Source organism: Furipterus horrens, unplaced genomic scaffold (genome assembly GCF_987537825.1).
Source record: "Furipterus horrens unplaced genomic scaffold, mFurHor1.1.pri manual_scaffold_11, whole genome shotgun sequence".
Lineage (NCBI taxonomy): Eukaryota > Metazoa > Chordata > Mammalia > Chiroptera > Furipteridae > Furipterus > Furipterus horrens.
The window spans coordinates 50,791,729-50,805,731 of NW_028327181.1; the positions used below are offsets into that span (position 1 = coordinate 50,791,729).

General features: G+C 40.0%; 1 protein-coding gene across 1 annotated transcript in view; it reads right to left on the reverse strand.

Annotated features, from left to right (window-relative positions):
• DNAH9 (dynein axonemal heavy chain 9) overlaps positions 1-14,003 on the reverse strand; it is a 303,753-nt gene that overhangs the window by 155,349 nt on the left and 134,401 nt on the right. The window contains exon 32 of the mRNA XM_090290843.1: positions 4,070-4,280. Within this exon, the coding sequence (XP_090146969.1) occupies positions 4,070-4,280 (211 nt within the window). The remainder of the gene's footprint in view (positions 1-4,069; positions 4,281-14,003) is intronic.

Below are 14,003 nucleotides of genomic sequence, written 5' to 3' on the forward strand. Positions count from 1 at the left end.
AATAATATGGCAGGTCTTTATTTATTCATATATTGTTTTATGTTTTTTAATAAATTTTTATATTGTTTTTAATATATCTCTTTGGCAAATCTATTCCTAAACATATAGTTTTTACTGTTGTTGTGCATGAGATTTTTTTTTCTGTATTTCCATTTTTAACTGGCTACCATTAGTATAAAGAAAAGCTACCAAATTTTATGCATTTATTTTGTAATTATTTACCTTTAATACATTTTCTTATTAATTCTAGTGATTTTCTAATATTGCTTCTTGATTTTTTTAGGTAAAAGTTGTATAATGAATAAAAAAATAAATTTTCTCCTTTCCCCAATTTATACCAGGCATTTCATTTTCTTGTCGGCTGCATTTTCCAGAATCTCACCAAGTAATGCTGAATAATAATGTTGATAATAGGTCTCCCTGACTTATACTTGATTTTAATACAAATGGCTTTAGTTTCTCATCATTAAGAATGCTTTCTTTTCCCTTTTGACTTTAGGTAAAGAGTATTTTTCTTATTTAAGGGGTTTCCTTCTATTCCTATTTTGCTTACAATTGTAAAAATTAGCATCTATTGATTAATCAAATAATTTTCTTTTCTAATTTATCAATTCTTTATATTAATACTTAAAAAATAACTGATCTATCCTTACATTCCTGGAGTAGATTCTACTTGGTCAAAATGTATTATTCTTTTTAGCTGCTGCTGGATTTTATTTACTGATATTTTATTAAGAGTTTCTGAATCTATATTTTAATAAGTGAAATTGAGCTATTGTTTTTGATTCTACATAAATATTGATATCAAGATTTTCTGACTCCATAAAATAAATTGAGAGGTGATTTTTAAAAAATTATTTTGGAATTTTTTTGTTCTGTTACTATTTTTAATTAGTTTATTAGTTTGTTTCTATTATTGAGTAAATTTTGTTAATTTATATATTTTTTAGGAGGTCATCTACTTTTTCTAGTTTTTCACATGTCATTTAATTAAATGTACTAGTCAAAGAACATGTATAAATGACATGGTCATGGACAACAGTGTGGGGATGGACTATGGGAGCGGGGTGTGGTCTGGGCAGAGAAGGGCAAAGGGGGAAAAATGGGACAACTGTAATAGAATAACAAGAAAAAAATTGTTAATGTTCTCTTCTGTTTTAGTCTTTTCTATATCTACTGTATATCTTCTATGTAATTTCTAATCTTAATACTTTTACCTTTTTCCCCATTAATCAAGCTTACAATGGACTTGTCTTTACAAAAAACCAACATTTATAATTATTTATGCTTACTATGATATATTTTTTGTTTATATTTCTACTGATTTCAGCTTTTATATTTATTAGTTTTTTGTCCCCAGTTCTCTTCAGATTTAGTTTATTATTCTTTAAACAATTTCTTAGGATGGAAACTGACTTCATTTCCAGCCTACCTTCTGTAATAAGAGCGTTTAGATGTTTTCCTTAGTGACTTCAGATATGTCCCAGAGGTTTATAAAGTGTTCTTCTCTTTATTGCTTCCTAGAGGGACTGTAATTTAATTTTCTATTTAATTCAGGGGTTAAGTGAGCATTTCTTAATTTAGAAATAGTAAAATTATTTTTTATAATTTTCTTGCTATTTGTTTCCAGTTCCATTGCATTATTATCAGAAAATGTAGCCTGAAAGTTGATACTTTTGAATTCATTATGGCTTCTTCTGTGGCTAACTAAATTTTTAATTAAAAAAAAATGTTCCATGATTCAACCAAGAAAGATCTACCTATAAAATGCAAGTTTTATAATTATGTGTTATATTGAGTTTTATGATGCATTTCCCAATTCTTCTATGTTTATACTCATTTTTCTGTTACTGGATCTGTCTAATTTTGAAAAAAATGTATTAATATAGCTTACTTTATATCTATTTTAAAATATTTTTCTAAAAAATTTTAAAGGGTATATTTTATTTATTTGAAATTTCTCTAGTTTAGTAGCAACAGATTTGTGATCATTACAAATTTTCTTTCTCAGTGTCTCCATATTTAGTGTATATATTTAATAAAATTTTAATTAAAATTCCACCATTTAAATTTGAATTATTTTATGTAAACTCAGATTTAATATAGAATAAGAAATGCCTGAAACTAACCAAGCAATGTACAATAATACACCGAGGAGGAACTTCCCTCAATAGATATTAAAATGTTATAAAATAATTATAAGCACAATAGAATTACATTAACAGGTGGGTGGAACAGAACAGAACATTGAGAATCAGATCTCAGTATACGAGACAAGCTGGGGTTTAAATTGAGAGGGAAAAGATGGATTCTTAATAAACAGCGCTGGCACATTCAGTTATCCATCTGGGAGGAAGTAACACTGATTCTCTACCTCACCTCATACTAAGCCCACAAATACATTCCAGACAGAGAAGAAATATTAATGTAAAAAAATCTTTAGGAACAAGTTTATGATACTCTATCTATAGCTGAAAGTTAGAAAAAGTTATAAACTAAAGAGGAATCCCAACTACTGACAGGACTAGAGAGACAATTTCCTTTCTGAAAGGGGGCGTGGTCCAGGGAGAAGGCCGTGCGCAGGGGACATGCGGACCCGCCAACTAACGCCGAGGAGGCGGCCGCTGCTGGGGGCTCGGGGACTGGGGGCTCCGGGACTCGGGAGGCTCTTGCCTCGAGTCTTCGGCGGGAGTGCAGCCCCGTGAACACGTCAACGTTGGGTGTGGCCTCCAGAACCGTGAGAAATCAAGTGTCTTTATCTTAAGCTAAAAATAAATAAAAATACCAAGCACATGGCAGATGTGCCATGAGGTGTCTGTGAACAAATGGTGGACGGGGAAAAGCCATTAGCAATGCGTGGGACAACACATGAAGAACTCCTACAAAGAAATGACAAGGGGAAATCAAATCATAAAAGGGCTCATTACTAACCCCAAGAAGAAGGAAAAGAAGCTAAGCCCCATGAATAGTCAGTGAAATAAAAATGAGAAGCAGCTCATTCAATCGCTTTATTTTTGACTTCTGATTGAAGGTCCTAAGTGAGAGGAAGGCCGACAGCCTGACCCTGATGTGGCTGGACATGGAGACGGGGGAGGGAGGCGAGATTGCCTCTTTCCAGCAGCTACAGCCGCTTTTAGAAAGAGGCCAGGTCCCTGTTGGCTCATAGGGATTTTTCTCTACTTTTTCCCATTCTCTCCCAGTGACAGGAGACCCTTTTCAACATGTACCTGTAGTTGGTTTTTTTTAATCCTCACCAGAGGCCCTGTTTATTAATTTTAGAAAGAGGGGAAGGGAGGAGAGAGAGATGGAGAGAAACATGGATGTGAGAGGGAAATATGGATCAGTTGCCTCTCGTATGCGCCCCCAATGGGGGACCAAACCCGCAACCCAGACAGGTGTCTTGACAGGGAATCGAGCTCATGACCTTTCAGTTAAAGGGACCATGCTCCAACCAACTGAGCCACAACCGCCAGGGCTGTACCTGTGGTTTTAATTCTTTGAAGGTGATGCTGAGGTCAGCACTGAGTGAACATGGGTCTGAAGCCCTCTGAATGGCTGTGGAAGGGACTGTAGTTGCAGGACCCTTCCGGGATGAACGAGGGGGCTGTCCCTGGGGCCTGGCCCAGGCAGTCTTCTGCAGCCCCTGCTGCATAGGCCTGGGCAGTGCTCACGGAGCCTGCCCTCAGTGTGCTGCTAGACTGTGCTGCTCATTGGAATGAGCACGTACTGCACCCCTTACTCATGCCTTAAATGCACTGCCAGGCAGCGTAGAGACCCCGTGATCCACACTGAACCACAGCTGAACGCCTGCCCTGCTAGACCCTCTTTTAGTGCCCGCTCTCAAGGGACAGCTGGAAGTGCCCCAGGAAAGAGAACAGCTGAAGGGCTGTGGTTACCCTCCAAGCCCGAATCGGTTTCTTCCTTTCTTTGATCCTTTTTACCTCCTTCTCCCATCCCACACAGGTCAGTCCCAGGTTCTGTCCTCTGCAGTTCACCCCACTAGGTCCAAGCCTGCCCAAGGGGCTCCGAGGACAGCAGGAACTGTCTTCTCGGGCTACCCCTCTCTTACCGTCCTTCCATTCTCGTGTGGCCGGGTTGATGATGCCAAAGAGCTCATCGTTTGTGACTGCTTTGGGATTGAGGTCAGTCCAGATGGGGCGGCGTTTCATGATCTGGTAGGTCTTGTGCAAGCACCTCAGCACCTGGGACTTGCCGGTACCAGCACTGCCCACCACGAACACAGAGTGCCGTACTGCCAGGAGCTCCTCCAGCTGCACCACCTGGGGAGACAGGAAACTCAGCCGGAGACCAACCTGCTTCTTTCCTCCACTCCAACTGCTCTTCTGTGAGCCAGGCTGGTGTCTGACGTGATACCTCACATCAACGGAGGAAGGGTTATTCATCTCAAGATATGATAGGGTTCTAAATGGAGGGGCAACATGGTTCATTTATGTACTTCTTCATCATTCAGTCATATAATAGTCACAGAGAGTATACCAGTTAAAGGAGATGCAGAGGTGACTCTTCTGTCCTCCATGGTCCCATAGTGGGATGAAGAAACAAGCGGCATTGGCAGATTATTATCATGTGAAGTGATAAGTATTACAGTAGAGGAATTTATAAAGTGCTATGGGGACAGAGAGAAAGCAAGAATGGATTTTGTAAAGAAAGAGGGGACAAAAACGTCTTCACAGAGCAGGCATTTTAACTGGGGCGCCCGGTGAGTGAGTAGGAGTCTCCCTAAATGACCAACAGGAAGGATATTTGAGGCAGAGGGAACAGCACGAGGTCTGTGGTGACAGAGCATGACATGCTTGGCCAGGTGGTCCGAGGGAGCTGAAGGCAAGGGGTTCCTGGGGACGGCGGCAGCACCGGTGGTCTCTTTGGTCTTGCTCTCGCTGGCCTCCAGGCTCACCTTTCCACGCTGCAGTACATGTACTGGGATGGCAGTCTGATCACATCACTGTCATCACTGTCCCTACCATGGATCTACGTAGCTTTGGTAATGAAATCCCAAATCCTTAGACTGATTTACAAGACCCTTTTGCTGTCTGACCCAAACCAGCCTCCAGAGATGTCTCTCATCCCCCAACATGCAAATTCCAGGCAGATAAATTCTTGGAGTTCTGTAATGATGTTCTTTCCTGTGTCTATGCTTTTCAACTTACTGTGCCTTCCATTCAGGAGTTATCCTTTCTCCTGCCTTTCTCTGGCCAGGCCCTACACATCCCTTAGTTTGGGGTAAGTTCCGCATACCTACATCCTTTATCTTAATACGTATCAATGTTGCAATGTTTACTTTCCTGTTTCCCTTTTAGATAATCAGCTTCTTAACAGCAGGCAGGACTGGGCTTCTTATCACTCTAATGCAATGTCTAGCAGAGAATCTGGCATATACCAAGTGTTGAATAAATATTTGCTGAAAATATGAAGGAAGGCTGGAAAGGTTGGATGGGCCCTATCATAAAAGGTCTTGCATGTCATGAACTAAAATATTTGAACTTTATTGTAGATCCAGTTTCTTGATTTTGTACTGTAAGATCCTTAATAGCAGAGAAAAGTAAATGCAAGTAGAAATGTACTAAATATTGATAAGGTAATGGAATAATAAAAAACTTTTCCCATATATTTTATTTATTCTATACTTAAAGAAATGATAATCAATAACTATGTTTTTTAAAAAAAATTAAGTGATACGGGTGTTAAAAAGTTCTAAAATTATACAGCCAGGGAATTAGAAGGAAAGCGGTACTTCTAAACTCAGTATGAAGGTAGCAGATAAATGGTTGTTTGGGGAAGCAGGATGATTAGCTTCCATTGTGGCTGGATAATTAATTTGAGTTATGTTTTTCATACCATCAGTATTTTTCTTTTCCCTATCCTAAGCCATTACTGCTCCTCTGGTTCAGAGCCCAAAAGCACTCACAGGAGAGGCTCAATCCTAGCTCTTGTTTTCATCCTTCAGGGACTTGCTGCAAGATCTTCCCAGATAAGGATGAGGAGATTGGTCAGGAAGAGTCTCTAAGGAGCTGACATCTAATCTAATATACAAATGAAACAAGTCAGCCACGTGAAGACCAGCCAATGGGAGGAGCATTCCAAGGAGAGTGGCAGCGAGTGCAAAAGCCTGAATGAACTTCAAGGCAAACGTGCAGAGCTCAGAGCAGAAGGAGAAAAAGGAGAGTGTATCGGAGGTGGTAAAAGAGGTACGCAGGGGTCAGATATGCAGGTGTTAGTCGTTGGAATTTTATTCTGAGTATGACAGCATGAAATTGACCTGAGGTCATTATATTTAAAAATCTGGAGGGAGGGGGTGTAGGGGGCGAAGAGAATAGGAGAGGTGTTAGGGGTGGTGTTCCAGCTATTGAATGGAGCCTGCATTATATTCCTAGATTTGTTTTTCTTCATGAACATCTGATTCCCAGGTACTGGAAAGACTTCAAATCACTTTCTAGTTCTATCAACTTCTTTTTGGTCATTTCAACAACTTTGTTGAGATATAATTTACATACCATAGATTCATATTTTTAAAGTGTATAATCCCATGAGTTTTAGCGTAGTCACAGAATTGTACAAGCATCACTACTATTCAATTTTAAGACATTTCATTTCCACCAAAGGAAAAGTCACATCCATTAGCAGTCCGTCCCCATTACCCCATCCCTACCTCAACCCTATGCAACCTCTCATGTACATTTTGCCTATTTTGGACATTTCCTATAAGCATATTCATAAAATATGTGGTGTTTTGTAAATGGCTTGTGTCACTTATGATGCTTTAAGGCTCCCCTAGGTTGGAGCATGTACCACTACTGCATTCCTCTTTACAGCTGAAAGACACCCCGTTGTATAAGCATACTGCATTTCTTTATTTGCATCTCAGCTGAAAAATGGGTTATTTCTACTCTGTGACTTATCAATCTGTCAACTTTTCACAGTGTCTTCTATGAGATAAATATATACATATCCTTACACTTCCTTCTATTTTTCCTTCATTCCATCTCATCTCTTTTTTTCAGATATGCTATACTTTCACACTGTCATGTTTGATAATATTTACATTATGTTCTGTACTTATATTTAGACATTTTATATTTTCCATGATTCTAAGAGTTGAAGACAAATAGTGGCTTACATTTTTATGGTTGTAGATATTTTTCACTAAAGAAGAAAGTAGTTACCCAAAATCTATTGTGTTCTCTATAAGCCCTCCTGACTTATCAGAGGGTGTTCTAGGCATCAATCCAAGGCCAAATGGATATTGATCACTATCAGGTCAAATTCACTTTTTAAAAATTTAAAAATTTAATTTTAAATAATATTTTATTATTCAATTACAGTTGATATATAATATTACATTAGTTTCAGGTATATGACATAGTGATTAGACATTTATATAACATAACTTATGAAGTGACACCCCAATGAATCTAGCACCCATCTGACACCTTAGATAGTTGTTACGATATTATTGACTATATTCTCTATGCTGTACTTTACATCCCTGTCACTCTTTATAACTGGCAATTTGCACATCTTAATCCCTTCCCCTTTTTACCTACCACTCCCCCAATCTCCCTCCCATCTGGCAACCTTCAAAATGATCTTTGTATCTATGAGTTTGTTTCTATTTCATTTGTTCCTTTATTTTGTTTTTCAGATTCTACATATAATTAAAGTCACATCTTTGTCTTTCTGTGTTTCACTTATTTCATTCAGTGGAATAGCCTTTAGGTCCATCCATGCTGTAGCAAATGGCAAGATTTCATTTTTTTTTATGGCCAGGTCATATTCCATTGTATATGTTATGTACTACCGCTTTCTTATCCACCTGTCTATTCATAAGCACTTAGTTTGCTTCTGCGTCTTGGCTATTGTAGATAATACTGCAATAAACATAGGAATGCATGTGTCTTTTCAAATTAGTGTTTTGGTTTTTTTCAAAGAAATACTCAGAAGTGGAATTGCTGGGTCCTTCTTGTCTCTTGTTATAGTCTTTGTTTTAAAGTCTATTTTGTCTTACTCAGATATTGTTACCCCAGCTTTTTTCTTTATTTCCAGTTGCATGAAATATCTTTTTCCATCCCTTTACTTTCAGATTGTGTATGTCTTTTGATCTGAAGTCTCTTGTAGACAACCTATGTATGGGTCTTGTTTTCTTATCCATTCAGTCACCCTATATCATTTTATTGAATCATTTAGTCAATTTTTATTTAAAGTAATTGTGGAGAAGTATATAGTTATTGCTATTTTACTATTCATATTTTTTATCTTTATTTTTCTTCTTTTTGAAGTCTCTTTAACATTTGTTGTATTCATGGTTTGATGGGATGAACTCCTTCAGCTTGTCTTATTTGGGAAGTGCTTTATCTCTCCTTCAAATCTAAATGATAGCCTTGCTGGGCAGAGTAATCTTGGTTGTAAGTCTTTATTTTTCATCACTTTGAATATTTCATACCAATCTCTCTGGTCTACAAAGTTTCTGTTTAGAAATCAACTGACAGTCCTATGGGAGCTCCCTTATAGGTAATTAACTGCTTTTCTCTTGCTGCTTTTAAGATTCCATCTTTGTCTTTCACCTTTGGCTTATTAATTATGGTGTGTCTTGATATTGGCCTCTTTGGGTTCATCTTGTTTGGGACTCTCTGAGCTTCCTGACTGTATGTCTATTTCTTCCACCAGATTAGAGAAGTTTTCAGTCAGTATGTCTTGAAATAGGTTTTCAATCACTTGCTCTCTCTCTTCTCCTTCTGGTACCCCTACACTTGATGTTGTCACAGGGGTCCCTTAAGCAATTCTCACTTTTTAAATTCTTTTTTCTTTTTGCTGTTCTAATGTTTTCTGGTACGTTGTCTTCCAAATTGCTGATTTGGTTCTCTACTTCATCTTAACTACTGTTAATTCCTTTTAATGTATTCTTATTTCAGTTGTTGTATTCAATTCTGACTAGTATTTTTAATGCGTTTTATCTCCTTTATACATTTCCTATCTCTTTGTTAAAGTTCTCACTGAGTTCATCTACTCTTCCCCTATGATCATTGAGCATCCTCATAACCAGTGTTTTGAACTCTGCCTTTGATTGAGTGCTTATCTCCATTATGTTTAGTTCTTTTTTTCTGGAGTTTTGTCCTGTTCTTTCATTTGGGATATGTTTTTTGTCTTTTAATTTTTGGTGTCTCCCTGTGTTTGTTTCTATGTATTAAGTAGAGCTGCTATATCTCCCCATCTTGGGAGAGTGGCCTTTTGCAGTAGGTGTCCTGTGGGGCCCAATAGCACAGTCTCCTTGGTCACTTGGGTTGGGAGCTCCATAAATGGCTCGTGTGTGTGATGTATGCCTTCCTGTTGTAGTAGAGCTTTGATTGTTGTTGGCACATCAGTGGGAAGGATTGACCCTCAAGCTGACTGTGAGGACTGGCTGTGACTACTTGGTAGGAGCTGTTGTGCAGGGGTTGTCACCACGGAGCAGGATTGTTTTAGTTAGGCTCTGATGCCTGCTACATCTTCCCTTTAGGTGTGTCATTTGTGAAGCGGGTTGAGTGGTGCTATGGTATGGACTGAAGTATGCCACTCGGTGTGTTGGTTCTGGGCCATTTGAGAGGAGTTCTTGTAGAGATGAAGGACAGCTGTTGCCTGTGCCTTTCTGAGGCCACTTGTGTGAGCTACAAAATGATCTGAAAATGGTTTCCATTTGTGGTGGACTTGGGGGTGCCTGGGACAGGCTAAGCTGTGAACTGAGGCTGGATGCCACCAGTGCTGGGCTTGGGCCCCTTAGCAAGACATACAGGACATGCTGAGGTCAGACACTGCTTGTCTGGGGTTTGTGGACCTTTGAGAGATTTTAAGAAAGTCTTCAGGAAGAGCCAACACAAGTTGTTTGTATGGAAAAGTCACTGGAAGTGGCTTCAGTGGGCTAGCAAGTTGGGTGGGGTGGAGTCACAGAAAATCACCAGGGTGGGGCAAACATTGTTGGCCTGGTTGATGGAGACTCAGACTTGGAGCCCACTTGTCCTGCAGGCTGGGCAGGGGGAGGGCTCAATAAAGGAACAATGGCTTCTGCCAGCAGTTCTTTCTGAGAGAAAGCTGCTCCACCAGCCCTCACTCTGAAGCCAGATAATTCAGTTCCTCCCAGTACGTGCCTGGTGCTTTTTGAGCTGCTATCCCAGCACTGAAGCTCAGAGAAAATGAGTCCATCAGCAAGTCTGTGGGGAGCCCTTTAAGAGGAGTGGCTGGGACTGCAGAAGCCCTCCATCTCACTGAGCCACAACCCCTGCTGGACTCTGAAGCCCTAGGCTGGGGGGCCCAGTGTGGGCCTGGGAACCCTTGCTCCTCAGAGGGAACTGCTACAGCCAAGATACTCCTCCTATTCCTTAACCGCTACATGTGGCTTGTTTCATGTCTCCACCCCTCCTGCTAGTCTCCATGTGGCTTCTTATGTATATCCTTAGTTATAAAACTTCTGTTTAGCTAGACTTCAGGCATTTCCAAGGATTGTTGTTCTAGAATTTAGTTATAATTTTGATGTGGTTGTGGGAGGTGAGCACAGCATTTAGCTGCTCTGTCATCTTGACTGAAAGTTCCACATTTAGTTTCAAAAATAGAATTTAGACCATGATGTTTTTCTCTTGGAGTTTTTAATTGCTTTCCTTTCTCTTTGTTAAAAAAAATGACACATATCTTATTTCCTGTGGCTTAGAAGTTAAATAAAATATGTAAGGACATTCATCTTGTTAGTCTGTTCTTGATTTGAATATATCCATTTTTGAGGTCTTTTTTCTTGGAGACCACAGACTTCCTGCTCTAATTTTGATGTATTGATTTCTAGATCTTCTAGTAGTTATCATTCCAGAATTTCTTTTTGATTCTTGTTTTTTAATCCTTATTTTGCCGTAGCATGCCCATAGTAATCTATTCAAAAAAGATGTATAAGAAGTAAAACTTATGACTCTTTGCAAATAACTTTACTTATAGTCTTGAGATAATTTCCCTTCAGAATCTTGAAGGAATGGTGTCCTTTTCCTTTAGCAGATGAGAACTTCTGATGTCATTCTGAATTTTACTCCTTCCCCAAGTCACCTGCACTAGCGCTCCTTTGCCCGAAAGGGAACTTATCTTTTATTCTTCATCCTTGATGTCTGAAATTTCATTATGATGTGCCTCTGTGTAAGTCCGTTTACAACCATTTTGTTCAGTACTGACTGGGACTACCCAGTCTGGATACATGTCTTTCTAGGTCTAGCAAGTTCTCGCCATTCTTTCTTTCTAGAATTCCCACTGGTAACATGTTACTTAACCTCAATTGGTCCTCTGTATTTTATCTTGCCTCTTGCACTTTCGGTCCCTTTTGTGCATTATATGTTATATTGTATTATGTGCACATATTATGTTTTATTATACATATTACATATGTGTATTTATTATACCTGTATATGTACATACATATATATATATATAGTTTCATCCTAGGAGATTTCCTTGTCTATTTTCCCAGTCTTCCCACTGAATTCTGTGTGTTGTCAATGATACAATTCATTTCAAAGGGCTCTTTACAATTCTCAAGAGTCCTTTTTCTTCTATAGCATCTCATTCCAGTTGTATGGATATATTTTTCTTAATTTACTTCAAGAATATTAATTAGAACGTTTGAAATGTTCTCTTCCTTATTTCCACGGGAGTCAGTAGCTGGGTGTGTATCTATCTGTCTGTCTGTACGTCTGAGTTTCTCTCATGTTTCTGGTTTCCCCAATAGCTGATGAGCCTCCAGGTTAAATGAAGAGCTGCGCTGTGTTTCCTAGGAGCTGGGGTGGGTGCTGGCTGCCGCTGAAGTACGAGTCTCATGCCAGGGTGGAGGACTGAGAGGAAGCCCTGTGCACAAGGTCAGATCTTGGGCGTGGCCTTTGTCCTTTCACTGTGGGTGAGTGAGCAGGTGCCTGGCCATCAGGCCAAGGGGCTCCAAACAAAAGCAAAGTACTTTAAAGAGGGCACTAGTACCCCAAGAGCAGTCATAGGTTTCCCCAAAGAGCTACTAAATTCCCTCTGACTTTTCCTTTTGGCTGTGGTGCTAATGCTTGGCTGCACATAGCCTGAGTTCTGGGAGTTGGGGGTGAAAGCAGGGAGCTGGAAGAAGGTGTGGGGAGCCCAGTAGCAAAATGGTTGGGTGGGTAGATTTAATGATCCCCTCTGGCTGTTATCTGTTCTCCTTCTTTATCCCTGCCCTCCTCCTTCACTACCGATTCACACCCAGAGCTTCTCCTGGGTTCTGGCCACTTCCTGCCCCTCTTCACTTGAAGCCTTTCTAAGCGTATTCTGCACACTCTTCCTGCTCTGCTTGATCTGTCAACCTATTTTCATTCTCTTTTCGTTTTTCCAGAAATTTATTGTACTGTCCCTTTCTCAGTTTCCACACTTCAATGGGCTTATTCCTCTTTCTTAAAAAAAAAAAAAAAGAAAAAAAAAAAACCAACCAAACAAAAAAACCATAACCATTATATGACCACTTTTAAGGGATCACAGATACCACCTCAAACTACAGCCTTACTAGGAGGTTTGATGGATTACCTTTCAGAAGTTTCAGTGCACAGTGCAAATAAAAACTTGGTAGAGAACATCATCTGTTCTGAGAGCCTTTAATAGAGACCATCTGTCTTATCGGAGGAGCAGAGAGTGGATATGAAAAAAGAGGGAGGATGCAGAATGTGGACCAACTGACGAAGAGAAAGACTCAGATTCTGAGTAGGAAAAAATGAAGAAAGTGGGGAAGGAGGGTCATCATGCCTCAGGAATCTCCCAGAGGCTCGGAAGAGGTGGGCAGTCCCCATCTGACACCAGCCCCAGGGCACAGCATCAGATTTCACTCCTCTCTGGGGTAGGGTGCCTCTTGGGATCAGACCCTTTAAAAGGAAGCCCCTCAGTCTGGCATTCAAGGCCCTCCAGACCAAGGTCTCATGTTGCCTTTTGAGTCCTGTTGCCTACTCCCCACCCCCACGACCCTGGTACATTTTTCTCTAGCAACACTGGACTTTTTGCTGCTGCTGTTGCAATCTCTGTTTCCCCATCTACCCCTTCGCTGACCCTTTCCCCTCTACCTGGGAGGCCCTTCTGCCCATCTCTACCTTTACCCTTTGCGACAGCATGGATGGAACTGGAGCCTATTATGCTAAGTGACATAAGCCAGCCAGTGAAAGACAAATACCATATGATCTCACTTAAAAGAGGATGCTAACAAACAAAATAAACTAATGAGCAAAACAGAACCAGAGACATGTAAACAGGGAACCGACTGACAGCTGCCAGAGGGAAGGGGGGAGGTGGATAATGGTGCAAAGAAGGGGAGGGGAGTAGTCAAAGAACATGTATGAATGACCCACAGACATGGACATGGACAACGGACAGTGGGAGCAGAGGTGGGGGGTAAGCAGGACGGAGGAGGGCAAAGGGGGGAAAATTGGGACAACTGTAATAGAATAAACAAGAATAAAAATATCTAAGGAAAAGTTTATCCATTGAACTTAAAAAGAGGAAGTTTGGGAATAGGAAGTGGTCGACTTGCAAAACAATTTCTGCTGCAGAGGACCAGGCTGTACTTTCTACTGTTAAATATAATCCCAGAAATGTCATCAGACATTGACATGCAAATCTATTTATATGTAGCCAGGGCTTAATTTCCACTATTGAAAGTATTGTGTGCTAGAAACGCCTCCAGGAGTGGAGCAGGTGTAACCTGTCCCCAAGCTTACGTTCCTTTCTCTCCTGTGAAACAGCTTAGTTAAATACCTTGGAGCAGTAACAGCATCCCAGTTACTGTAAAATGTCTCATCTGTCACCTGTCTTGAGATTTGGGGGAACCTAATGTGATATAGAACAGAAAAATGCTGTGAATTTTAAACTGATGTTCATGTGATTCTTCAAAATGTTATTGTATAGGAAAAAAAATTTCCATCCCTGTGTCTGTACCACAGAAGTCTCTTTTGTGGTGCTTGTCATATTCAGCTCTGAGGCATGGTTAT